This window comes from Sphaerodactylus townsendi, linkage group LG09, assembly GCF_021028975.2.
Source record: "Sphaerodactylus townsendi isolate TG3544 linkage group LG09, MPM_Stown_v2.3, whole genome shotgun sequence".
Classification (NCBI taxonomy): Eukaryota; Metazoa; Chordata; class Lepidosauria; order Squamata; family Sphaerodactylidae; genus Sphaerodactylus; species Sphaerodactylus townsendi.
This window is the reverse complement of record NC_059433.1, coordinates 93,746,921-93,774,179: the sequence shown is the minus strand read 5'-3', so window position 1 is coordinate 93,774,179 and position 27,259 is coordinate 93,746,921. Positions and strand designations below refer to the sequence as shown.

At 38.9% G+C, this 27,259-nt stretch overlaps 1 protein-coding gene across 5 annotated transcripts; it reads right to left on the bottom strand.

Annotated features, from left to right (window-relative positions):
• Window positions 1-1,992: 1,992 nt before the first annotated feature.
• On the bottom strand, window positions 1,993-26,020 carry SNX16 (sorting nexin 16). 5 transcript variants are annotated; one of them, XM_048508274.1, is made up of 9 exons: window positions 25,752-25,883; window positions 21,642-21,792; window positions 20,141-20,585; window positions 17,772-17,858; window positions 16,007-16,155; window positions 11,624-11,693; window positions 7,715-7,851; window positions 6,482-6,601; window positions 1,993-3,475 (listed from the first exon to the last, which is right to left on the bottom strand). In XM_048508274.1, the coding sequence occupies exons 3-9, from the start codon at window positions 20,510-20,512 to the stop codon at window positions 3,355-3,357; spliced, it is 1,056 nt and encodes a 351-aa protein (XP_048364231.1). In that variant the 5' UTR covers window positions 20,513-20,585; window positions 21,642-21,792; window positions 25,752-25,883; the 3' UTR covers window positions 1,993-3,354. The 5 variants fall into 5 exon arrangements, with proteins under 5 accessions (XP_048364231.1, XP_048364230.1, XP_048364229.1 ...); XM_048508273.1 differs by lacking the exons at window positions 21,642-21,792; window positions 25,752-25,883 and adding an exon at window positions 25,909-26,020; XM_048508272.1 differs by lacking the exon at window positions 21,642-21,792 and having other exon boundaries at window positions 25,752-25,872.
• Between the last annotated feature and the right edge of the window lie 1,239 nt (window positions 26,021-27,259).

Genomic DNA, 27,259 nt, shown 5'->3' with positions numbered 1-27,259 from the left:
TTTTTTTCTGTGCCACAAATGTGATGACGTAAATATTCTCTAGGTGGTCAGGAAGGGGTATATCTCTCCAGAGCACTTGAAAATGGTTCTCTGGTTCAGTATTGAGAGGGGCCATGATTACTCTCTAAGTATTTGAAAGGCTGTTACTTAGAGGAGGGCAGAGAGCTGTTGCTATTGCCAGCAGAGAATAGGACTCGCAATAATGGGTTTAAATTACAGGCGGAAAGGTATCAGCTTGGATATTAGGGGAATTTTTTTTACAATAAGAGCTTGTTTGGCAGTGGAATCAGCTGCCTATGGAGATGGTAACTCCCGTCCCCCCAAATTGATAGGCTTCAAGCTGGTTGAATACTTTTCAGGGATGCTCCAGGTCTAGGCTGATCTTGTATCGAGAAGGGGAGTTGGGCGAGATGGCCAATTCTATCAAGGTTTTACAGTATCCAAATTATACTTGGAACATATTCAAAATAAAGTTACCTATTTTTATGAAAAGAATTTCATGCACTGCAATCTAGACTTACACAAACTAGGAAAATTGAATAAATACGTACATATGGAATGGAAGAAATACATCCAAAGTATGTACAATTGATTAATACAGTTTCAAAACTAAAGAAATAAAAAAGCACATAATAAATGGCCACAACCCAAGTAGTCGGTAAACTGCCAGTCCAGGGGTTTTAGTTTCATATTCTAATCACTTGTCAAGTGAATCCTACTGATCTAGCACCAATAATGCTATACACCCATTAGTGGTGGGGAATGAAAGCCCTTTTTTTGTTCAGCCTAGTTATGTCAGGACTGTGGGTGTGCCCCATTTTTTTTGTATTTCTTGGATTCAGATTTAATAGACCCAGAATTTTTGGGAATTTTTTTTTTAAAGCCAGATCCCCATAACAATATGGTGTTTTTTCAGCTTTTAAAAAAAATATCTGAAAAAATCTGTTTGTGGGGCTCTGGCAAGGGTGGTTTAAGGTAGAGCCATCAGCTTTGCAGCATAGCTGTAAGTGACTCTCCTTAAAAGAACCACCAAGTTTGGTAAAGATTGGGTTGGAAGGGGCAATTTTACAGACCTGCATTTTATGGACCTGCATTGGAAACAACGGAAAATATATGGGGGCACTGTATTTAAGGGCCAATAAAACTGAACCCTGACTCAATCTTTACCAAATTTGATGGTTCATGTAAGGAGAGTTACCAGCAGCTGTGCTGCAAATCTGATGCCTTCCCGAAGCCCCACAAAGATTCCCCTAGGATATAATGAACCTGAAAAAGCTGGAAAAATAGAAAAAAAATGTCAGGACTGTTAGTCACACCAGACCTTTTAAAAAAGAAAACCCGTAAAGCTGATAAGGTGGAGGCAAAGCCTGCCTTTCAAAGAAATATGTTTCAATTGATCTGCAAACTAGAAGCTGACAGTTGCAGACTTATCCTAGTTCAGCACCGTCCTAAACACAACCACAGCCTTCCCAATCCATTGAAGTCAGTTGATTTAGAAAGGCATAACTCTATCCAGGATTGCATCGTTAATAATTTAAGACCAATTGGTTCATTTTTTAAAAAATAAGGCAAAATATAATAACATGCATTGAGTAATCATCAGTATATTTGTATTGTTGTCTGAAGTTTTCACACACAGCACATTAGCTGAGCTGGCACAGGTGAGACTTTCAAGACCTAAAGGGCAACCAGAGAGACTGGTTGATCAGCTAGATTAGAAGAACCAACAATGCCTAATGTACTCAATTTTCCATTGCATACTCTCACTTGTTTGTTGTTCAAGATTACTACCTATAACATATAATACAACCAAAAATTGTCATCAGAAGCAGTAAAATGTCTTCTTTCAAGACATTTTAGAGAGAATTGTATGCAAACATTAACATTGTTTTATGCGTTGTCAGTACCTTCACTATACAGTAAATGTCAATCAGATGTGCCTGAGTAGCTTATTGTCAGTACAGATTTCAACAGAAAGGACAACAAAAGTTGTAATATTCAAAAAGTTTATTTTCCAGACAGCTTTATGGAGTTCTACAGACTGTTGTCCTTACGCTCCAAAATACAAAGTGAGCATTGAAAAAACACGCCAGCACACTGTGAGTACATGTTAACAGAATTAAACAAAGGAGTAGGATGCACAGGGAAAAACAAAAACAGCATTCTTCCCATCAGAAGACCAGACAAAATAAGGCACTTTGAGCAAACTACTGCTGACCAGAATGTTTTGAAGATTCCATAAAGCTGACCCAGACAAATATGTAGAACAAGGAAAATAACAAGGCACAGCACGCAATCCTTTACCCCACTTTCCCGAATCCCAAGGGTCCAATTCCAAAAAATAGCCAATTAACTTGGCACAATAAGTCTTTTTATTATAAAGTGCACCATTGGATTTAATACCATTTGAAAATAAGCTACACAAGACATTGTAGCAAGTTCCCATGTGTACTTGAGTCTAAAAGAAATAAATGCAACTAGATTTTCCCTAGTTAAATTAAGTGAGCAGGAAGAACATGGTTTTAAAGACCCAAACTATCTGCATAAAATATACAGATAAACAAATGCGATGCATTAGCAACAAAGAGGTAGTGTTCTTTACGTAAGGCAAAGTTGTGGGTTTGATGATTACGTGGCATTGTGGCAAAGGTGTCAGAAGGTAATAAAAATAAATCAGTTTTTACATTTCCCCCCCATGAGGGTAAAAATCCATAGTGTATCTGGGCTCTACAGTTTACTGAGTTGATTTTCATCACAAACTCTTTCAATCATCCTTCCATTTGTGAAACATTCATTTGGTACGGCAAGCATTCATAATGCATTAAAAATGTACATATCCGTTATTTACACTTATGACTTTAAAATCCACAACAGATCACATTCTTTTACTAAGCCTAGAGGGCATAGTTATATTTCTGAGAGCATAACATTATATGCCTATATAAAGAATTTGTAAAAATAATAATAATAATAATCAGATGTCAGAAAGCTGCCCATACAAAAATGTATCATCTATTAGTAGCAAACATGCGATCTGCAGGTGTCACATGATGAACAAACATGATTGGGGTATCTACAGATGAGACTTCTTAGTCTTTACACATTGCTAAACTGCAGCAATTTTTGTACTTTACTTAGACTGCTATGCATAATTTGAGCTGGCTTTAGCCAGGACTTATATATATCATATATTAAATATATCTAAGGGCTAGATAAAGCAGCACATAGACTTCCTATGTCAAAGTTTACTCAGCCTGGTTTTGGTAAACATTCAGCCTTTGCTCCTACCTGATGTACCTGCTTGGGTGCTCCTGAATGCTTTCCTTCCAACTGTTTCAGACACTGTCATTATTATTATTTTGCAAGAGCAACTGTGTCATCTGCAGGATACGCTACTTCAGCAACTTCAATTTCTGGGACAGAATTTTCTGCGGTTGAACTACTCCAAGACGGTTCCTGATTCTCTTTTTCTGAGCTGTGTGGTTGGGGGGAGGGAGGGAGGGAGGGACAACATAGAAACCCCTGTTACAAAGTTCATCTGACGCTTTACATCCATTTCACTGTATCAATTATAATCATGTCTTACGAGGACAACGTTTGGAAAGTTAGTTCGATCCTATTCACAGCCTACAGAAACTTCTTCCCTAAAATTGTGCAAGTTATTTCAGGCTGTTGTTCCTCCATTTCATATAATGGTTAAGATCAACAGGTACAGGGAGACCCCGGTTGGCGCTTAGCCAGCCAGATTATGCATGTGTAATGTTTTAAACAATTCCCCAGCTGAAGAATTTGCACATTAAAAAAGGTATAATAATTAACACTTCCAATATCCCTTCCCATTTCAAACAGCACTTTCCAGGTTGAAGAAAGGCTCTTTAGAAGAGGGAAAGGATAGGATTCATTTAAAATGGAGGTCCTGCTTTGGGGACTTCCTTATTTGGAAGTTAGACCAGTTGGAAACAAGGGATTCCCTCTCCCCTCACCCCCAGGAGGGACGTGCTTTCCTTTCCTGCGGGTCATGTTCCATGCTGCTCAGGTGGTATGGTATCACCTTCCCATTTCACATATATTATGCCTGGTATTTTTGATATTTTGTCAGATTGGTATCCATGTATTAATAACCACTGAAAAAGGCCCGTTGGGCAGAAATGTGTTTGGTCTTGTTTACTGTGATTGAAGTCTTACCTGTATGTCATCATCTTGTGAATAGTCATTTATATAATGTAATGTACATTATTCAGTCCGGTGGTTTCGGTCTGCAGGCTAAAATTCAAGGCCTATGTTTTTAATTTGTATAAGTGCACTGTACAATAAATGTATTTATTTTATTTAATTCATTTTTAACACTGCTTCGGTTCAACCTTCATGGCATCTGACTTCCCTATTTCATCTGGCATTTCCTCACCGACCCTCATTACTGTGTAGCTGATTCGTTTGTTATTTTCAATTTTTTATTAGTACAAGAATGTAAGAAGAACCCTGCTGGATCAAATCGGTGGTCCAGCATCCAATCTAACACAGTGGCCAACCAGTTCTTCTGGAAGCCCAACAACAGGGCACAGAGGCTGAGACTTTCTCCTTCAGTGGGGCTGTGTCATTCACACGTCCCCTTCTGTCCGAGCAGGGCTACAGAAAATGTGTCCCTGCCAGAACTACATGGGCTGTCTTCATAGCCCTGTGTCCAAACAATTCACTACATTTTGAAGCAGCTCCACTGACTCAATAAATGGGAAAGACAAACTCTACATCTGCTTCTCTCTTGTCAGCGGAGAAGACCGGGAAAAAGGGAAGGAAGGCAAGGCACCAGGGACTTTCCTGATGTTGCCTCCTGGCACTGGTATTCAGATGTTTATTTGCTTCTGAATGTGGAGGTTCCCTTTAGTCCCCATGGCTAGTAACCACTGAAAGACCGGTCTAATCCCTTTAAAAGCTGTTTATGCCTGTGGCCATCACTACATTCTCTGGCAGTGACTTCCACATTTTAATCATTAGCTGCGTAAAGGTGTATTTCCGTTGGTCTGTCCTGAAACTACTACCCATCAACTCTGTTTGAATGCCCCCAAATTTTAGTATTTTAGGAGAGGGAGAAAAAGTTCTCTTTGTCAACCCACTCCTTGCTGCACATAATTCTATAAACCTCTATCACATCCCCTTGTATTCTTTTCTAAACTGTAAAGGCCCAGTCGCCTCAGCCTTTCCTCATAGGGAAAGTGCTCCAACCCTCTCACCCTCTTCCCAGCCCTGCAATGTCTCTTTTGAGACATGGCGATCAGAACTGCGCACAGTGTTCAAATAAGGCCATGCCATACATCTACAGGATCATTATAATATCTGTTTTACTTTCAGTCCTTTTCCTAATAATGCCCAACACAGAGAATTTGCCTTTTTATCGCTTTCCTTTAAAAACTTGTTTTAATGTTTTTGATTGGTTGCTGCCTTGGAGATTCTATGCTGGGTGGAAAGGTCGATGAAAGTGTTCTAAAATAAATGTAGGTGTATGAAAACGTTCCCTAGGCTGGAGGAAGGCTTCCAACTTTGTTGAAAAGGCAGAATGTGTTATGGCCTTCTTCTATGGAAGTATCCATTGTTGGAACACCAATCCTGGTAAGGCTCAACTGATATCTATACTTAAATGATGCGGCTGGCCTACACGCGGGCCAGGACCTTTACGGCCCTGGCCCCGGCCTGGTGGAACACTCTTCCTCCAGCTGTCCAGGCCCTGCGGGATCTTGGTGAGTTCCGCAGGGCCTGTAAGACGGAGTTGTTCTGCTGGGCCTTTGGAGGGACCAGCCGCTGATGGCGCCCCTCCCCCGTTCCAACTACTGGGACTCGCCGTCCCTCCCTCTTAGGGAGGTTTTTTTAAAAGTGGGGTTACGGGACGCCTCTTATCACTATCGCTGCTTTAAATTGTTTTAATTCGTGTTTTTATCTGTATTATGTTGTACACCGCCCAGAGCCCCTTGGGGATGGGGCGGTATAAAAATCCAAATAATAAATAAATAAATAAATAAATAAATAAATAAATAATAATTAAAAAAAACAGTGCAAACCTAAACAGAGTCCATTGAAGTCAGTGGACCTAGAAGAGGGTCACTCTGCTTAGGATTGCACTGTCTTCACCCCTTGTTTAAAAATATATTCCATCCTCTTTGACTTTGCTGCTGCTTTAGCTATTTATTTGAGAATGTTTGATCATGTTTTATGGATCTCATATTCTTGTTATCACTGTATCCATATGTACAGTTTTACTTGTGAGCTGCCTGCTTGGAACTCTCAGGACAGAAAGGCTCTAAAACATGAAAAAAAAATTATCCAGCTTTCCAGCAAAAGCACAATCCTCTAGGAACTTCTCTTGTGCATTACTAATGAAAATTAATGGAGCTCGAGCAGCACAACATCCTGGAGGACTGAGCTCTCGTCCTGCCTGTGCAATGCGTTTCAAACAAACAATGTTAAGATAAAACTAGAGCATTCGGTTTACCAGTTGTCTTCATCCAGGCCCCCTTGATCTGCCTCTACTGCAGAAGATTCCACTTCTCCACTGCACTCACTTTCTTCTCTTGACAGCTTACGAGATTTAGTTTCCTCTACATTTAAATCCCTGAAAAATTCATGTAGATTTAATTCAGTATATTTAACTCAGTATATTTAAGCTTGAAAATAAAGCACCTGAGTAAAGCATCTGAGTAAGAGCCTGACAGCCAGTGTGGTGTAGTGGTTAAAAGCGAATTCTAATCTAGAGAACCAGGTTCGATTCCCCACTCCTCCACATGAGCAGCAAACTCTTATCTGGTGAACTGGATTTGTTTTCTGCTACTCCACATGGAGCCTTCTGGGTGACCTTGGGCTAGCCACAGTTCTCGCTCTCAGCCCCACCAACCTTACAAGGTGTCTCTTGTGAGGAGGAAAAGGGAAAAGGAGTTTGTAAGCCGCCTTGAGAAAGGCAGGGTATAAATCCAAACTCTTTTTCTTCTTCCTTGAAAATATCTCTCCAGCAGACAACAGACAACAATTTGCTAAGGAACAAGTGTGCTCTAATTGCTTTGTTTTCACTTGCAAGCAACAGCTATTACTGAATCACCTTGCTATGAAAAGATTGAGATATTCCAGTGGGTTCCAACTTGGCAGGCAGTAAAGATACAAACAGAATTGATATTGAGCAGCAAGAACGGTATAAAATGTCACAAAAAAGCTAGTCTTCTGGCACTTCAATGCAAGCTTCAGTGGATTTTACTTTCTGATATGCACTGCCGACATGGTTGCAACTGATAAAAGATATCCTCAATATGAGTTTTATTTTGAAAAAACAATTTCATTCACTGCACTAGGTTTCATCCCCATGCCTACAATTTAAAATGTTTTTACAGAAAGATACTGCAGAACTCATCACTAAAGGTATTCTTTCAACAAAGCTGCTCTTGCTGTTGCTCTTTCCCCTCTATTCCAATTTCAAAAAATATCAGTTTCTGATTTCAGCGGCATATGCTGCAACAGCTGCGGAGGCTGGGATATCAACAGCCCCAGGTGTGCACTCCAGTGCTTTGAACACACAGTGGGATTTCCTGAATTGCTCTTTGCTGTATCACAGGCCTCCGAGGGATGGCTTTACAAAGGGAATGGCTTGAGACGGGCTGCAGTAGAAAGGGCGCTTTGGAATCTATCGATGTCTCTTTAGATTGGAATGAAATTTCCTATGCATTTTCATTCACCTTACCTAATTCTTTTTTCCATTGCATCTATGTATACTTCTTTTTCATGTAATATCTTTTTTAGAGCCTCCACTTCCCTTTGTTTTTCAGCAAGTTCCTTTTGCAGACGGTAGTTAGTTTCCTCCAGAGTCTCACAAAAAGCCTAAAAGAAAGTGAGTGAGTTTTGTTATAACGGTTCTATGTGATGAATGCCAAGTCAGCGACATTGATGAAATTATTTTCCTATTCATACATGCCTTGGAGGAATTAAAAAATAATAATGTTAGCAAAGCACACATACAATTATTTGATTTCATTACACTGAGGAGCTACATATTTTTAGAAGGTAGTAATATGGAAAAATCATCACAAGTTATCATATTTGTCAAACCAAACATCCTTTATGTTTGTCATACCAAACATACTTTATTCTGCTCCTGGGGTATTCTTCAAAAGTGTTAATTAGCAGTACTGTTTCTTTCACATGATTCCAACTTGCATAACATCAGTCTTTTAATAAAAAATATCATGCTACACAAGAATGAATGGAATTACTAACCACCAGCCAATCCAACACAACTAGCATCGATAAAAACTAGTGACCTCCTTTGCAGACATGCTCAAATAACTAGAATCTTACTGAATTACTTTTATTAAGTTCAAAATTTAGTTGTCATAGAACATTCATAATAAGGCTTGATTATTAGGCATCAAATAACATCTGTCTAGGATCACTGAGCCCATTGGAAGCACATTTCCTGAACCGCATTCTGGCACACAGTTCTCTTAAAGTGTGAAGCCAAGCAAAACCTGTTCTTCCAGTCTGCAAGGAAGTCAGCTTGAAAGTTTGTTTGTTTGGAACACTTCTGTGAAATTAAGGTTAAATTTGTTCAGCATCTTCATCAAGTGTAACAAATATGCTCATTGTCCTTTATAAAAGGATTCAAGCGAAGAAGTAATGTGAAAGGATTAAAATTCAAAATTAAAGCACGTCTATAAAGTTCAAAACCAGAACTTCATGTGGTAAGGCAAAGGCAAAATGAAGGCCCTCAAAATGATGATGACTTCCAATTTAAATTGGTAAATTATTGTTTGTCTTAAGTTCAATTTATTAAAGTATCATAACGCAGACAGTGAAATTGTATCCAAAAAAGATTTAGTCCCAAATGGAGCCGTGTGCTTAGTTTTGGTTATCACATTTTAAGAGTAACTTCACACATGAAAATGTTAATTACAGAAGATACTGTTGGTATGAATCAGAATCCAATGTTTCAAATTGGCATCCTGTTACTGAGGAAAAATTGGCATATCCATGGACACTCTTTTTAACCTTTCAGCATCCAAGGTCTTCTGTAAAATAAAATGCAGATTTTTTTTGGAGATCGAAGCACAAAATCTTAATAGCGCAGTCAGTAAGGCTTGCTCCCCTCTGAGATTGGGGATTCCACTTAATGCAAGCCATACTGCTACATACTTTTATCATCTCCAAAATCTGAATCAATGTAGAGCTTTTTCTTTGGTCAGATTCAATATTATGCCATCCAAAATTCTCTATGAAAGAAATGAAAATGTAGCATATTCAGTTAGGCATTGCCCTGTAAGGCGAGCTGCACTGAAATTATCCATAATGCTCTATTTCACTGTCCTTAAAAGTATTCGGAAATTTTAACAAAGTATCTAAGCCCTATCTTAGCACATAGGACAGGACTTTCTGATTTTGCTAAGTTGTTGCTCCTCTTGAATAATTCCAATTTTGAAATAAGTGGGAAAGTGACAAAATTTTTACAAGATCAGCTGGGTTTTACAAGATAAGACTGGGAAATAAATTGTTTACTTTTTCTTTCTGTAATTTGTGGTTATGGCTTGCTCTTAGTTTTGTTTATGGTTTGATCAATGGTTGCTAGTATATTTTATATGCCAATAAAGGTTTTCTGTCTGTCAAGTTGGTATGCAAAGAATAAAAGAAAATGGGTACCTTTAACAGAAAAAATAAGACACTTAAGAAATAATGGCTTTGAAATGTTTAAAGGATCCTTCTCAAACCCAACGTATGTTTAAGAGGAGACTACTAAATAAAATCAAAATCAAAACTGGCAGCATCAAATATGATTTAAATGTGAATTTCAAAGCCATGTCTTCCAACAGTAAAAGAAGTCGGGCAGCTGAATAAGAATCATGTTAAAGAGGATCAGAAGATAAAAGTCAATAAGCATCTTCTAGTATGACTTAACAGACAAACTTTAATTTTTTTTTGCTAGATTAGCCCCAAATCCCTTTTTGCTTTATGTATACCTACAATTTTTGATCTGCCCTTCATTTACTGCTAGACATTATGCAAATACAACCATCCAAGCACAGGAAATTGAGACGCACTAATGGGAATCTACCATTTCACAGTTTTATGTCAAGTTCACGTTTCATAACTTATCACTCAACTTCACCAACAACAGACACCAGTGATTCTTAGCAATAATTCTCAACTGGCAGGGTAGAACATTCACAGAGTCACTGTCAGTAGAGCTTACACCCTTCTGGGTCCATTGAAGTCAGTGGGCTTAACTGCTTAAGATGTCACTGCCAGTTAACCACATATTCACAAAAGACCAGAGCAGACAATCTCTTAACTTTGGAAAAACTCAGCAATATGAAGTTTGCCACAGCCAAAATAGACAGGCACTGAAGAGTATTAATTACATTAACATAGTTTAATTAAAATGTTATAATAGTCTGCATTAATGAGTTTAGCATGTGTTATTGTAGCATACTCAAACTGTTTATTCTGTTTGAGATCAACTGGACATACCAAAGTGAGTCACTTGGTATTTGATTCAAGAGTAAATTGATGTTATTGATAAGTTCACAGGCAGAAATCAATACACTGGATAAGCAAGAGCTTTTTCCATAATCTACTTACAGTGGAAGCAGTCCAAATATGCTGTCTAGTTGCATTTATTTAGAATGTATTATTCTAGTTAAGCAGACTTTTCATTTCAAAAAGTCACTTAATTGGGTTCTACATTACTTTGCAAAACCACATGCCCAAGACAAAATGATAAAACCAACAGGTCTGTGTAGCCTGGACAAAAAATATTAAACTAGATATGATGTACAAATACATTAGGAGAGTAAATAATTACGTATTACTAATATAGAGCCATTGTGATATAGTAGCAATAAAATGGCCTAACCTTAATAACCTTAATAACACTCAGGATAAAAATCTACTTGGCAATAAAACTCACTGAGTGATCTAGGGTACGTCACACTCTCAGTTTAATCTACCTCAGAATTGTGAGGATAAAATGAAGGAAGAAAGAACTATATATGTGGAGAGGATAAAATATAATAAATATACATGTGAATTTTTTTTTCAAAAATATGAAACATGAACCAGTTAATAAAATGTTCAGTAACTGAGATCAAAACAGATGAAAAGCAACATCAAACAAGCAGAGAGACTTGAATTTAAGACATTAAGATTGACATCCATTACCAGTGATAAGTTTATCAAAGTTCAGAGGAAGAAACAAATCCAAGGAAAAAGAAATCATTAAATATTATTAAAGCTAAATGACAAGTGAGGCAAACAGAAGAATGCTAACAGCACTGTTAAAGGAATGTGAAATTCTGTATAATTATTTCTTATTATTTCTGCATTCTTTTCCTGCTCTTGGCCTCCTTGTCTTTTCATCAATCTCTGCTTCATTACTGGCTCTCTCTTTCTGCATATTCTGCTGTACTTTAGGTACTAATGAACAAGCCATGGATTATTCATTTTCTATCTTTTTCCATGCAGGAGACATTTTTGTGGATGTGGTAAACAAAGAACAAATACATGCTCTTCTGCTAATAAACCATCGATGTTACAGAACATGGGTAAGACAAATCTCAGATTTAAGAGCACAGTTAAAGTCCTTCAACTACAGATTACTTACCCTGCTCTCTTTGAGACTATCAAAAGGCCCTGGTGGATCATCCAAACAAAGAAACTCCCTTACTGCAAGGCTTAGAAAGGACAGATGGTAGAAAAGAGAAATTAGTGTCGAAAATAGAAAAGCCCAATGAATACACATATCAAAATGCAATTACTTGAATTAATAATAGGTAAGTTTCCTTACATTGTTTACTCGTGAGTGTGTGTGTGAGCATGTGTGTCTGTGAGAGAGACAGCATGTGAAAGGAACAATAAAAGCCCCCAAAAGGAGGGGACATTAGTGAAAATTCCCCCTTCCTCCTCTGAGACTGTGGAATTTTTTAAAATATGTAGTTTAACCCAACTGCATAAACATAATGCATAAACAACTGCATAAACTGCATAAAAGATAATGTAACAGTGTCCACAAATTAAAGAAACACAATTCCAAGCATCCAAGGGGGTTCCAAAATTTGAGAAATACAAGTCCTCTGTGTCACATTATAAACTTGTAAAACTAAGAGGAGATGAAAAATCAGCTACAGATGGAATATGAGGACTTGCTGTTCAAATAGTCCATTACTATACCACCTCTTGGTTGGCCTAAAACAGCTGTTTAGAGTCCAATATTATTATACCAAATCCATACACTGGGGTGGGCAAAAAAATCCAACCTATTGGTAGTTTCCAAGTTTAGTAGACCTAGAAATTTCCAAAAATCTCCCCCCCCCAACCCTGATACTCTATATTAGCTTATCCTATTTTTTTTAATTGGGTTATTAAACCTGAAAAATCTACCTGACTCCAAACTCCATGTGGTTCTGGGAGGCAGCAGGCAGCACACAGCTGATCTTGCACCGCCTGCTGCCTCCGAGGCCCAAGTAGAATTCAAAGGCAGCAGAAAAACCAAAATAAACAAAAAAATCCCACTTCCCCCTTCCCCTCTCCCTTGCAGCCTGGCTGGGTCCAGTGTTGAAATGTGTGCCATGCTTCTGAAGTCCACATACTAAGTGAGGGAAGCTGCAGGTAAATGAGGGAGGCAGGGAGAAAGGGTTTTTCTTTCTTTTCTTTTTTAAAGGTAGCGAGCTGAGTGGGCCTAAAAAGTGCCAGGGAAAATGGGCATTATTTTAGGATCCACTTTTTTAGCTCCCTTTCAATGCCATCTTTTTGGGGAGAGAAAAAAAGGTATTTTTCATTGCTTATTGTGGTCGACTTTAGCCAAATGCCCATTCATACCATCCTCTTCCATCTAAAACACAGTTCTGTATGTACACCAGAATTGTTAACAACTGCTATTCTCAGAGACAGCAGCTGCTTCCCACAAATACGGACGTTCTTTCTCCATCAAGACTATCAAAGGTCCACAAAGGTTGCACTGGGACTCATATTAGCAGCTGGATTAGAAAAAAAATTATGTGGGCTAGTAACATGCGGACTTATTTGCATGGTCAAAGTGCTTAATTACTGAGGTGTACAAACCTTTAATTTCCTGATTTTTTAAAGTCCTGTACTACATAGCTCACACTGCAACTTCTAAATTTCCAGTGTCTAGATGCCATATTTGTGAACTTTCCAGTGTGCTATGATCTAGCAGAAGTTTTGGCTCTGTGGAAGAATCCTGAGGGAAAGGTAAGAATTCCTCCACCCATGGAAGCTAGCCAGGTTGATACTCAAGACATCATCCAGTGGGCATGTGGTGTAGTGGTTGGAATGGCAGACAAGGATCTGGGATACCAGTGTGCAAATTCCCCCTCTGCTGTGCAAGCTTACTGAGACAGGCCAGTCACTCAGGGGACTGTTGCAAGGATAAAATGGAAGAGGAGAGATCAATGTAAGAAAATTTGGATCCCCACTAAAAGGCAGGCTATAAAGAACATTAATTAAAATCCAAAAACATTTTTTTGCAGGGTGTTGGTATGCTGGAAGGTTGGGATGCTAAAAGGCCCTAAACACAGAAAGCAATCCATGGAATATCTGTATTATACATAATACAAGAAAGTAACCAGGGAGTAATTACATCATCAACTAAGCTTGTCAATTAGTAGAGAATGGGATAAAAATAAACCCAGCATAACTTTTCCACTCATAGCGTTTATCCAGCCAGACATCCCGTCCAAAAATCCGAAATGACGCTGCTACTTTGGTTCATTTGACAGGTACAATAGCTGACCCTTCCCAAACATATTTACAACATCTTCATGGTTGAACTGCTCTTTTGAAATTGCAGAATGAGGTTGCAAATGGCTCTTTTAAAACAACTTATCGTAGGGAAGCATTGTGCTGTTCACCCTTGATTTAACATATTCCACAGCACATTTAGACTAAACTACTGAGTTCCACCTCAATTTTGATACACAAATGTATATCAAGTGACTAGTACTGCAAAACTCTTATGTGGAAGGATAATGATAAAAAACTATATTATCTTCCCCTTACAACAATGAATTTAAAATATCAATTGGGCTTTTTAAAGCAGGCTATGGGTAGGCAACATCTGGTTGTACTACAACAAACATAGCATTCAACTATGAAAACTATCCTTTTAAATATTCTTAAACTGTATTACACCATACTTGGTAAGAGGTATGAATATATCTTCAATACATGTAATCCTCATGATCAGACACAATAGGCTTCTGAATATCAGATCTCGGGGAGAAAAACAATAGATGTTGGAAATAGGATGTTTGACGAGCTGAACCTTTTATGTGGTCCAGGAGGGTTCTTTCATATTCTTATAATTAATATGTTTAATGAGTAAACACTTATGACTACAGTTTCCATGCTAAATATCATTGGGTCAGCAGAGTCCAACCAAAATTTATGACTTAATTATGGAAATGTTAAAGAAGCTATAGCATTATTGGTCTTCCTTTTGCTTCTTTCAAACTTTTGTCCTAGATGACAGAGGTTTAGCATAGCTCAGGATCTACCTTGGCAAGGTCAAGAGAACTTTAATTGGCCTTTACGGTAAGGTTGGTAATTACTTACTCACTAAACAAACAAACAAATCAATAAAAGCAGAGTTCTGTGGTGCAGTGTGGTAAGCTGTAGTACTGAAGTCAAAAGTTCTGCTCACAACCTGAGTTTGATCGCCATGGAAGTCAATTCAGGTAGCTGGCTCAAGGTAAAATGGGTACCCAGTTGATTTTTTTTTGCTGCTTGAACAGTTTTATTGCTTACATTCATTAAAATTGCAACCTCTCTACTCTCTTTCTAGTCAATAAAATCAAGGCATTGAATTTAGAATTGTTTCTTCCTCCTATTTTCCAAACTTACTTGTGTAAATATTTAGCTTTTAAAAAAATCACTCGCTATGTTATGTGTATACTTGTTAATTGGTGAGCACACCATATTCCAAGATAGCAAAACCATTACAAGATGATTGAGGAAAAGAGAGTCTAAATTCAATAATGCAGACCTTTCAATAATCTCAAATCGCATTTTACTAAGGAGAACGTGATGATTTTCTCCCATTTGGATCTATTACCCTGTTTATGCAATGCTGTCCTCTACTGTGGAATGCATTTCTCTGCTGCTAAAGACTGTCTGCTTATGTAAGATGATAGGTTCACAGTCTATGTGACTGAGCCTTAGTGATCTTTGGGATCACTATTCTTTTCTTTCTGGCTCCCCTCATGCACAGAACAATTATTTCTCGCAACAGCAAACCCATTTGTTATATGTGAATGAACAAATTAAAGTATCTACTTGCCTCACAAAGCAGATTTTCAAACTGGGAACAAACCACTGTTTGGAATCCTGGTTTGCAGGTCACACAAGGTATACTATGATGGATTGAATGTAGTGGTAACAATGGTTAGATGTGGAAATGGAAGGGCAACTGCTGGGATTATGCAAGCAGTAACAAATATACCAATTGTAATGTACTGTTTTTGGTACGCACACTGGGTTTCAGTTTTCTAGTAAACAGGTGGGTCTATAAGTGTTTAAAATAAATTAATAATCTGAGTATGAGATTAGGGGTAAAGAAGGAGTGTGTGATCTTGATATGCTCCCAGGTTTGTGCACATAGTGACAAATTACTATTTTCAGTTATATATTAAACAAACTCCCCTTTCTTCCTGCAACCTTTTCTCTCTTTTTCCAAATTACTGTATAATTTTGGGCCATCTAAAATTCCTGCTTGAACTCAACAAAGACAAATAGTTTAATTCCTTCTTCTCTAAGTGTTGTGTTTTCCTTGTTGTAATGTTTAAGATCCTTAGCTTCCTGTGCTTTTAAAATTCTTGATTTTAAAAAGAGGATTTATTTACTTACAGTGGTACACAGAAAAAGTGACAACATAATCCAGATTCGCACAACTCAAAACGGAACTCTTAAAATCTGTTAAATTCTTAGGATAGCCACAGAGATTTGGAAGAAGGAGGAGGGTATCACCTACCAATTAGCAATGTCTTTGTGAGCAACTAAATTCTGTAGGAAAGCTTGCAGTCCCAGCTGTCTGTCTTCCAGGAAGTCAGGATTGTAATTATCCTTAAACCAGCGCTTTGGTGGAAGTGCCAACCGAAAACCAGGAAACATATCTTTCAGCTGAAAAACACACCGGGAGATTATCACACTGAGTCAGGTGCTTTCTGTATTCCTAAATAGGAATTAAGTTAACACGAACCAAGTTTTTTTCCATGAGTTACTATCCCTTAACAGATCTCTACCCCAATACATTCTTTCACTCAGGTCTTGGTAGGAAAGAATGCTAGATGAAGGGACATTAAGCTACAAATTCCATCACAAACTGCAGTTTGGAAATACAGGTTTTTGTTTCTGTTTTAAAAACCATGTTATGGTTCCTTTAAGAAAAAAAAATCAGCTCTTTGCATCTAGTTAGGAAAGGAAGAAAAAAATAGGCAACAGAAAACAAATACATCTTGGACTCCTAGCGAGTATTGTAATCGAGAGAAAGTTGCATGATCTGGTTTTGGACTGGTTCTCCGAATACCATTTTCAAATTATGTGGTTCCTGATTCAACTGGCCAGATTGCCAACTCACTGGATAGGAGCCTACATAGCAGTGCATTTCTTAAGAGGATGAAATGCTGACATCAGCATTAAAGCAAGACATCTGGAAAAACTCTCCTAGCATTCAACCCCTTTTCTTTGTTATACTAACACATGTATGTTACACTGATAGATGTACTAGCAAGGACAAAAATTGTGCTGGCTTCCTCATGCTTCCCATAATCTATTTGAAAGCCACCAAGATATAAATCCATTCTACTTCTCATCATGAAAGCAACATAAAGAGTGGCAGACAAATTATTAGAAATCTGAATATCTTGAAAGAATGCATCATTTGCCTCATGACAAGGGACCATTTCCAGCAACATCCATTAGGCAGATCCTAAGAACTATGAGCAGAGCTCTGATCATGAAATAGACTTTTCACAAGCTCCTTCTTCCCAAAGGTCAATAGCACTGACTCAAAAGCCATGCCAGAAGATCGGGTGACTTTCAAGAATGGGGAATGATCCAAGATGTGTTCCAAGAGACTGAACGTTGCGGGGAAGTGGCACACCCTCACAAGTGGCACACCCTCACAAGAAGAAAAGACTTCAATTTGAATTAGGATGGCTGGTTCCAGTCCACTGTATGGTCTTCACCAGTATTATATATACTAAGGAAGCAACATTAAAATACCTACTTTACCACCCCCACCCCGCACACCATATAGGATATTTATATTTTAGAAGTTAAATGCTCTGAAGAAGAACAGTGACATGTTGTAGCACTTCTGATAAACAAATAAAGGAAGAAGCTCTATGAAGCATGGACTGGCAACTGGTGCGAGTATATACCGGTACAGAGAGAATCATCACTTTCAGAGAAAAACTGGAAGTGACATCATTCCTCTCAAGGAATTGCTGGAAATGCTATGCTAAAATAGTGTTTCTGGTAAGTCTCACAGTGGAGTGATGTCACTTCCAGGGAAAACCTGACTGTGACATCAAAAATTATTTTTCTCCCATTGGCTGCAGCAGTAGTGATGGGAAACAAGAACCGGGGGGGTGGGGGGGGGGCAAAGCAGTGAATCCTAGCTGGAAGATATATTATTATGTAATATTTTATGATGAAATAATTATCTGTACTGCTCAATCACAAACCACTGACATGCTGCGTTCATAACTGGAGAAGTTAGCCTTTTTGTTTACCTTGTCATTAAGCCTCGAGAAGTCTGCATACCTTCTGAAAACCACCCAGCTTTCCTCAGGATTTCTCTTAATAAGGATTTTGTAAACCTGTTAAGCAGAAATCTATTAAAACAACTTAACTAAATCTTGTGAGCAGTGTAATATTCTCACACTATTACATAGTAATTATTGGAAAGCCAACATAAACATGCTTTGTTTGAGAAAGAGAACAAGTGTGATCAAAGCTTGCCAAATGTTTACTGAAGTTTGAAAAATGAACATTTGTTTCATGAATACATAAGGCTGGCATGGTATTTGCAAGTGTAGTATTTTTCTGTAGAAGCTAACTGGTTAGAAAGCTAACTGGTGCCAGAAAGAAAAAAAATTACATTTTCCATTTTTTTAAAACCCTTTCATGAACACTGAAGATTTTTAAAAAAATGCAGAACTTTACAATCTAAGTGTGTCAACAGCAAGGTGTGCTAACTTTAATATTCATTACATACATAAAAAATATGGTTAAGACAGAATCCTTTTAATTGTTATAAGCAGAAGCAACTTATTGAGAATGTGGTAAATTATTATAATTTGCAGACTGCCATAATTATTCAAATTATAAAGTTAACCTAGCAGTAGTACATTACATTGGAACTACAACATGCCTGTATATATTTCCTATTTCACCAGGAACTCCCAGAAGTTTTTCATCCTATCTGTCAGCTAAAAGTTGCTGTTGCTGCTGCTCCACAAACTCTATGTGAACATGTGCATCCAGGACTGAAAGACAGTCACTGAACCCCTAGAAGAGAATGATCTATATGTTATCAGAGAGGTCTACTTCATAGAACAATAACATGGAAATACCATGTTTAACATCATATTATATTTCAGAAAGCAATTAACTTTGAACCTGTGTTATCAGAAGCTCAGTTGTTCATCAGCTGTTGCATAATTTGGGTTACATATGATGAGTTTCATGAATGGGATGAGATTTAGAATAAACTGGAGGTTTTTTAAGTGGCTCTCATAATGGATCATCACCAACTCTCTACAATCAGAAGAACAGCAATACCCAACAGGAGGTATTGAACGCTAGTACTCAGCTCAGCTAAGTGCAGAGCCTTCTGCCAGCCCCAAAAGGTTCTTACACAGTATAAACTTCTTGCGCTGGAAAAAGGCTCTCAAATTATCTGAGTGGAATGGTAGGATACAAACCAATATTCAGAAATATTGTTCTAAGTATAATGTTATCTTTAAACACTACCAAACATGGAGGTAGTAAACTATCTAGGTTCTATAATATTAGACATTACTAGCATTAATTCCATAGAAACATTACTCTCTAGAGTCTAGAGTCTAGACCAGTGATGGTGAACCTTTTTGAGACCGAGAGCCCAAATTGCAACCCAAAACCCACTTATTTATCGCAAAGTGCCAACACGGCAATTTAACCTGAATATCGAGGTTTTAGTTTAGAAAAAAACGGTTGTCTCCAAGGCGTGCGTTACTCAGGAGTAAGCTTCGTGGTAGTCGGTGGCTGTGCTTTGAAGCAACTGCGTAACTCTTCCAACGGGTGAATCACGACCCTAGGAGGGTTTACTCAGAAGCGAGCCCCATTGCCAGCAACCAAGCTTACTCCCAGGTAAAGGATCGCGCTTTAGTTCTTTGCATGAAAATCAGTGGGGTTTAACAGCGCTTAACAGGGTTACCTACACTGCTTCCCCAAAACTAGGTCTTAGGTTTAATGCTAATAATCGAGCCCAGAGGCCCAGGCCAGCCTAGATATGGGGTGGGGTGACTCTGTTTGCACGTGCCCACAGAGAGGGCTCTGAGTGCCACCTCTGGCACCCGTGCCATAGGTTCGCCACCACTGGTCTAGACTAAGCCCTTTCCCTGCTGCTTATTAGCAACTTGTCTGTTACCTTAATTCTGTTTGTTATAATGGGGTTTGCAGTTGGTTGACTGGAACTTAACACAAGCACTTCCTTGTATAAAACAGTGCTGCCGAGTCAGAATAGCCATCTTCCTCCAAAAACATTCAAAAACCAAACTGTGGAATCAGGCTAAGAGTGCCACATGTGATTAGACAAAAAGAAAGCTGCCTGTGGAAAGCTGAACAAGTCAGAGTTTGCAGAACTGAAGTATTTATCTTTTGGAGGTATTTAAACCAGCTAGTTTGATAGAAATCCCAAGTGTCTTATATAGCACAAGCAACTTAAAATCATTACAATAAAGAAAAGTCAAAGAAGAATCCCATATGTGTTTTAGAGCTTACCACGAATATTATCATCATAATATTCATAAAACATTCAATAATCTTCAAGTATTAAAGTGTTTGGGTCAAGACCTTTGAATGAGGAAACATTTGAGAGGAGAAACCCACAACTCACAGTGAATTTTGCTCTCTCTTCCATCACCTCATATCCTAGAATCGTAGGTGTAGCAGGTCGATCTTCCCAGCTGCCAGAATCTGTATTTTGTGCAGTATCTTCTGATGGTTGAATACAGTATTCCATAGATGAGTTCATACCTATAAATTTAGTCCTAACAAGTGGGCTATTACAAGGAGATGAAGTGGCACCAATCTCATCGGGGACACTCATCTTTTTAAAGCTACTGTTAGAAGAGTCTTCTAGCTGCCCTTTGGAAGAATTTGAACTTGTTGAAATGCTCCCAAGAGATGATCTTCTTTGGCTTCGATTTGTTGCAAAACTAGTAGAACTTCCTATGGGAATTGGAACAGGAACATATGGGGTAGCCATTCTTCATTAGAGTCTAGGAATGCTTACTGCTCTTGATTACAATGATTGTTCATTAGCTTTTCCCTTCAAATGTCTAGGGGAAAAAGAAAGTGGGTTTTGATTATGGGAATATCAAAATACAATGGCGTTTCTTAAAATATGGAGGTTTCTTTTCCATATTTATATTATGCAACAATAAAGTACCGTATCATTCCAGATGTTTATGCAAATTGGGTAGAAAAGAATCTACAAACATTCTGCAAATTTCATTTAGTTGATGCCTTCAAGACTTACAAACATCTTCAGTAACTGCTTGCTTCACTGATCTATCTTGTTCTGTCTGATAGATCTACACAAATGGTCACAAACTCAGAGATCCCTGCTTTACACCATCATCTCTTGCTAATGTATTTACAACTCCAGATACTACTCCCATGCTGTAAGCCTACTTAATCCTGCTATATAGGTTGCAGATCAAATGCTTGAACACATAAGGACAACTCTTGAAGTTGCTTAAACATTTAATTCTGTTTGGACTCCATAAATAAAAATTAAACATGATTCAATGTAGCCTGATCTGAGAGACTTCGTTCCAAATCCCCATGATACCATGGAAGCTTTCTGGATGACCCAATGCCACTCACTAACCTACTAAAATGGAAGACAAACCAATGTACACTATCCTGAGGTCCTTGGAGGAATGGCCATATAAAAATGTATTGTTTGTTAATGAATAGCTAAGATTAACATTCATTTATTTTCACTGTTTTGTAGCAAGGCATGGGAAAGAGGACCATATGAAGAACAAGATTTGAGTCAGTAGCACCTCAAACACCCAACAAGATTCCTAGAGTATAAGCTTTCAAGACTCAAAGCTCCCTTTGTCAGATATCTGATTAGAGGAGTTTTGACTATCAAACCAGAGCGTATGAACGAAATCTTTTTAACATTAGCATTAAATTTAGCAAAAAAAAGTGTGATAAAATTGTTTAAGAAATAAATGAAGAACCATAATTCTTCCCATTTGCATTTTCTTTGTACTTCCATGTATTTCAGATGTAGTAGTATTTATTGACAGTCATAGACCAGCAACTGTATTTCAGATATACAACTATAGGATGTCACTATAGGAATAAGGTTTTGGGCTCACCTGGTCCCTTCCTTCATAACCTTGTGACTTCTACTTTAGTCCAAACCTTAATTTTCGCTGAATCCAAATGAGAATTGCAAACCAACTTTATGATTTGTTCATCTGGATGCAACAGCAAGGTGCATGTCTTCGCCCCCTCCCAGAATATGGCCTTTAAACACAAAGACAAACAAGAACAAAGGTCCATTCACACGGCACCAAATCATTTTTATTATAATTTTGGTATTCCTAAAACAGATCCCTTAAATATATTTGATTCCTAGCATAGGTGGAATACAGTAGCCAAAGCTGATTCTTTTGATAAGATGTTGAACAAAAAATAAGCATGTTCACTACAGTAGAAACTCAATATAAAATCACCTAATATATTGAAGTTTAATATAGATGACACATATTTCACTGCAAGAATTATTACTCCACTTACTACCAAAAACAAACAAACAAACGAAAACCTTCCTGGGCTTATTTAAGAGTTAGTGCTGGTTTATTTAATGTGATCTAACCATTGTTCTTCATGCTCTTCTGAACAACCTAAGTCCTAAACTATTATTCATGCAAAGATAAACATTATCAGCAACACTGTGAGAGACACTGGCCCATTACATATACAATGCTCATCTCAGGGCTCTTCATGGGCTCTTCATTGTGCCATGGGCTTGCAGAGGGATCTCCTCACATTTTTCTGTTTACATCTGAGGAGACACTCCCTCCTGGGCATGAGGTTTCTCTGTAGAGAATTCTCCAGGCCTGGTTCTCTTAACTCTGCCCATCAAGAGATTTGTAAAGGCACAGATCTTAAAGGCACAGATCTCATGACACCTAGTAGTCGAAATTGCTGTCTTAGCCTTTAAATTGCACTTTTATCCATATTATGGTTCCAAAAATAATCCCACCCCCCATGAAAGAGCAAAGCAATTCCCTGGACCGAAGGGAACACTTTGCTAAAGCCTTGCTAGAGCCAATATTATTTTCCCCCTCCCTCCCTTCCTGCTGCTGCCACTGCTGCCTAAGCACAGAGAGGCTTTTATTTCTGAGCACACTCTATTCTTATTATATCAAGATTCCAATCTATCAACATAAAATGCAGAGGTCATCATGGACAAGCCTGTGTGAATGAACTTCTTTTCTTTAACTTGAAGCAGCCGGCAACATGGAAGGGGGGGTGAGAGGGAAGGTGTGCATGGCAGCTCAAGGGAGAGGGAAGACTGGCCATGGCCAGAGAGAAGATCTCCCACTCTTGCAGCGAAGCAAATTAAACGTTGTGCTAAAAGTGGTTTCACTTGGCGCAGAGAGAATAGAAAGTGAAAGCGGGACTCCAGGGAATAGGTCTGTACAAGAAATCTTGCTGCAATGGACACTGGTCCCATCACGCAGCAAGCACACTGTGTGTAATCAGCTAAAGACAATAAAGAAGAGAATCAATATGTTTTCTTTCTATGTAATTCTTATCTGATAATCATATTCTTATCTGATAATCAGCATATACCATGAAACAATATAACACTCAGCTGGATTTCTGAGACTTTTTTTGGAGAAGCAAAGCATTGCAGAGTTCCACCAACCTATATCTTCCTTGGCTTGTCAACTGGATTGCTTTTTCTCTCTCCTTGCTCAGACATGTGTACATCTAACCAGGCCACGGGAAATGCAAGGCCACTGCTGCATGCACCTTTCTTCCACTAGAAAGTTCAGGTTAATGTACATGAGGTTCCCAGGTTGTGTCCCACTAAGGTGGCAACCTAACACAGAACCACTTGTCGTCAGCAGGATGGCACTGTGTGCTTTCTAGCCATAACTTGAGGAATGGCAATTAACTGATGGCTGGTGAAGCAAAACTTGCACAATGGTAGGAACAGCAGTAGGACAACAACAAGATGTTAGTCTGAATGCAAACCAACAACAAAGGATACACTTATTTAAAAGGGAACCTTTTTTAAACACACACACATTTTTTAAAGCAGTCCAGATTATATCACATGGCACCGCAGCCAAGAAAATGTGCTCCCCCCTGTATTTTTCTCTCCCATTTGAACGGGGCCACTTGGCACACTACCTTTATTGCTTAATAAACCCTGCTCAAAGGAGAGCCATAATGTTTGCCAGGTTTAACGTTATGCCTTCTGCCTTGTTACATGGCAGATTTAATAAGCAAGAAAAAGCTAAAAGATTGTGCCCGTGTAATGATGGCTCAGTTGAATCTCTGGCCCACCAATTACTACACTGTCTCAGATTCAAGGAAATCAGATCCAAGTATGTGAATTTTACTCCTTTACATTTATCCGAACTCCCCAATTTAATTAGATTACACTACTTGTTGGACAATCCTGATCCTTCTCTCTGTATGATAGTGGCAGACTTTCTCCTGGAAATTACTAAATGCCAGTAGATTTCCTTCGACTTAACATTTATTTCCTGTATTGTATATGCTTTTTAATCCATTTTTTATTATTGTTGTACTGTTGTCTATGCCAATAAAGGCTTGCTGCTGCTGCTGAAATATCACATGGCAAACTGAAGTCTGACCTATTTAGGATCTGAATTTGATTCCATGGCTACATCTGGTAATAAAACTACCTGTTTGTGCCAGCTCACTCCCACAATTTAGTGCTACAAATCTAGGGATCCGTTTACTAACAGGACCCATCAATTTAGAATCAAAAGTGGAAAATAATGACCTATATCCTACTACTCCAGGAACTAGTTTAAGGAGCCTTCCTTCCAACTTAGCTAGTTATTCTTCCAGAGGAAGTCATTTAAACTGAGAAAAGCTCTTTAGGCTGGAGAAAGGCTAGTCAAACGTTGGAGGGGAGGATACAGGCCAATGGTTTAGAAGTAATAATGGACAAGACACACCCATAAGAATCCATGGAAGACTGCATATGGATCGTATCCAAAGCTGCTAGCAATCACTTTTTACAGTTCATATGAAGAACAAAATCTCAAAATTTAGGTATGTTACTTAAATAATGAAACATTAAACTGCTGATAAATTCTTCTGTTTTTGCAGAACAGTTGCCCCAGGAAATCTCCTCTGAATCCTGAAAAATTCTCATGATTTTTAAGATCAGTCATGTTTAACATGCAACCTTAGCTTTTCAACCAGAACATACAAAAAGGCAGTGACAATGTTAAGTCATCACAAAATAAACAGTTGCAGAAAATCTTATCACAACTTTATCCCACATGCTCACAACTTAAAATATTAATTTCACAAGCCCAAACTTGCAAATCATGACACTGTATCAGATTCGCAACATAAATGTTACATCTCATGACTAGGAAAGGAGGTTTTTTTTCATATTTTTAAGGCAGGAAAGGGAAAAGAACAGTTAGACAGTGAGCATTAGAGGTATGAAGAGTTACCTATATATATTTTCATACCATCCTGCTCTAACATACACAAAATGACCACAATTGGTGGCCAAAAAACAGGACTCAACCGCTTGCATTTCATGACTTTTTGCCTCATAGTTTACAATTTGTTTTCTATTCCGGTGCCGTCAAATCAAATCATTCTTACTGGGTGACATGAGCTGGACTTCTTACAAACTAACCTACCCTTGCAAAAGTATTGTGAGGAGGAGGGAGAACAATATATGATGCTCTTAACTATTTGGTGCAAGGACAGGATAAAATGTGTGCTCATGCCACAAAATCTTCTCAACACTACGGTGACATGATGACACAATCACAATGGCAGAATTAGCCTCCTTTTACAATCTGACTCACGTTTATTTAGAAACACCCCCGCCCCAATTGGATCAATGGGGCTTAATCTCAAGTAAGCATGCATAGGGAGTACAACAAAGTAGCAGAATTAGCCTCCTTTCGCAATCTGACACATGTTTACTTAGAAACACCCTATTTGGGTCAATGGGACTTACTATTAAGTAAGCATGAATACATCAGTACAACTTTACCTGCTTACTCAGAAGCAAATCCCATGACTGTAAGGAAGCTGCTTCCCTGTAAGTGCGCCAAGGGCTGCCGCTTAAGAAAACAAGACAAGACCCGGAGAAGGGAAGACATTCTCCTAATCACCCCCGAAAACAGCGTCTCTGACCATGACTACCCCGGGACGGCAGACAAGGTAAAAGCCAGCCCCGCTACCTCTCCGCCTCACCGGCCGCCGCAATTCTCCTGCCTCCTCCTCCGCTTCAGCTTCTGTCTCTTCATGGCACTTTGCAGCCGGCAGGGAGACGCCAAGAAGAGAAGCCACCGGAGGCGGCCAAGCCCAGCGAGGGAGGGAGAGAACAGCAGCGCCTACCTGTTGTACGGAAGCCGCCTGAACACCGCAGCATCCGTCCCGAATTGCCTGCAGCGCCGTCACTGGCTTGTCAGGCGGGCCTCACGCGGCCGCGTCCCGCCTTTGGAAACTACAGCCCCCAACATGCACTGCGGCTAAAACTGAGCGTGACTCGGCGGACTCCGGCAAGAGCGGCTGGAGCCCGGTCTTCCTCCTCCCTCCCCCGTCCATGGCGTATAGCCTCCCGGCAGCTGCGGCCTTTGCTGCTGTATGGAAAAGAATTGCAAAATTGTCGATGCTACTGTGTTCATGTTATCGGTGGAACAGAAGTGGTGTTGAAAGCTGCCTGCATGTTTTTTTGTGATTCAGGTTTTTTCTCCATCTCGTGTGAAGTTATCTTAAGGCGGACACAGTATGTCAGTAGCAGAGACATTCGGTTTCTTAAGTTTCTTCCTTTCACTAACCAAACTCCCTTCCTCCCTCCCTCCCTCCCTGTCTGTCTGTCTGTCTAATCATACTTAATATACTGCGCCATCCCTGGGTCTCTGGGCAGTGTACAAATCAGGAACAACAAATCAACAAGCCCACAATAAAACAATAAATAACAGTTAAAATCATTCTAAAAACATTCCAATAACTCCAAAAAAATACAATTTCAGTAGTTTCAGTATTTCAGTAGCCCAGCTCAATTGCGGTCGCTTACAGATACAGTCATGAAATGCACTGAAGCATTTCACTTTGATTTTGAAAAGATAAGTTCCTGGTTAAGTTAAGCTCTTTATCTGGACATTGTCCACCCACCCTAGCACCCTAGGGTGGGTGCACGGTTAATATTTTGTTATAGTCACAAGCATACGAGAATTAGCAGTGTGATGTTAAATGGATTATTGACGTTCATTGAACATTTCTAACCACCCATATCTCCTGGGAGTTAAGGCATTACATGGGGTTACTCCTCTGTTATGCCCCTCTTCATATTACTAATTAGTTACATAGGGATGTCTGAGAAATAATGTGGGGGGCACCACCCCCTTGCCCAGATTGCCTGTTGTCTCGGGATGTACTAAAGGAATTGCAGGATTGCCCACTGGAAACAATGGAGGAGGCTGGAAGGCCCATTTGAAATAATGGGAACCAGGAATGCCAATTGACTTGCATGGGCTCCATTGAAATACACTATAGCACACACATACAAAAAAAACGTAGCAAAGAAATGGATGTAGCAAAGACAACCCCCACAATGGAGTGTCAGCCCTAGGAAGCAGAATCTGTGCTCTGCGGCTAGAATGACAGATTGCAGACTGGACTGACAGCCTCTGGGAGCAGAATCTGAGCTCTACAATGGGAACAACAGATTGGAGACTGGAATGAA

Bases quoted from the DNA above. Each gene is read 5' to 3' on its own strand.
- SNX16 (XM_048508273.1), bottom strand. From the start codon at position 20,512: ATGGCTACCCCATATGTTCCTGTTCCAATTCCCATAGGAAGTTCTACT. The intron at 16,156-17,771 runs GTAAACAAAAAG...TGTGTTTTTCAG, and splicing joins TCTCGAGGCTTAATGACAAG to CTGAAAGATATGTTTCCTGG. The intron at 11,694-16,006 runs GTAGGTGATACC...GTCCTTTCTAAG, and splicing joins CACAAAGACATTGCTAATTG to CCTTGCAGTAAGGGAGTTTC.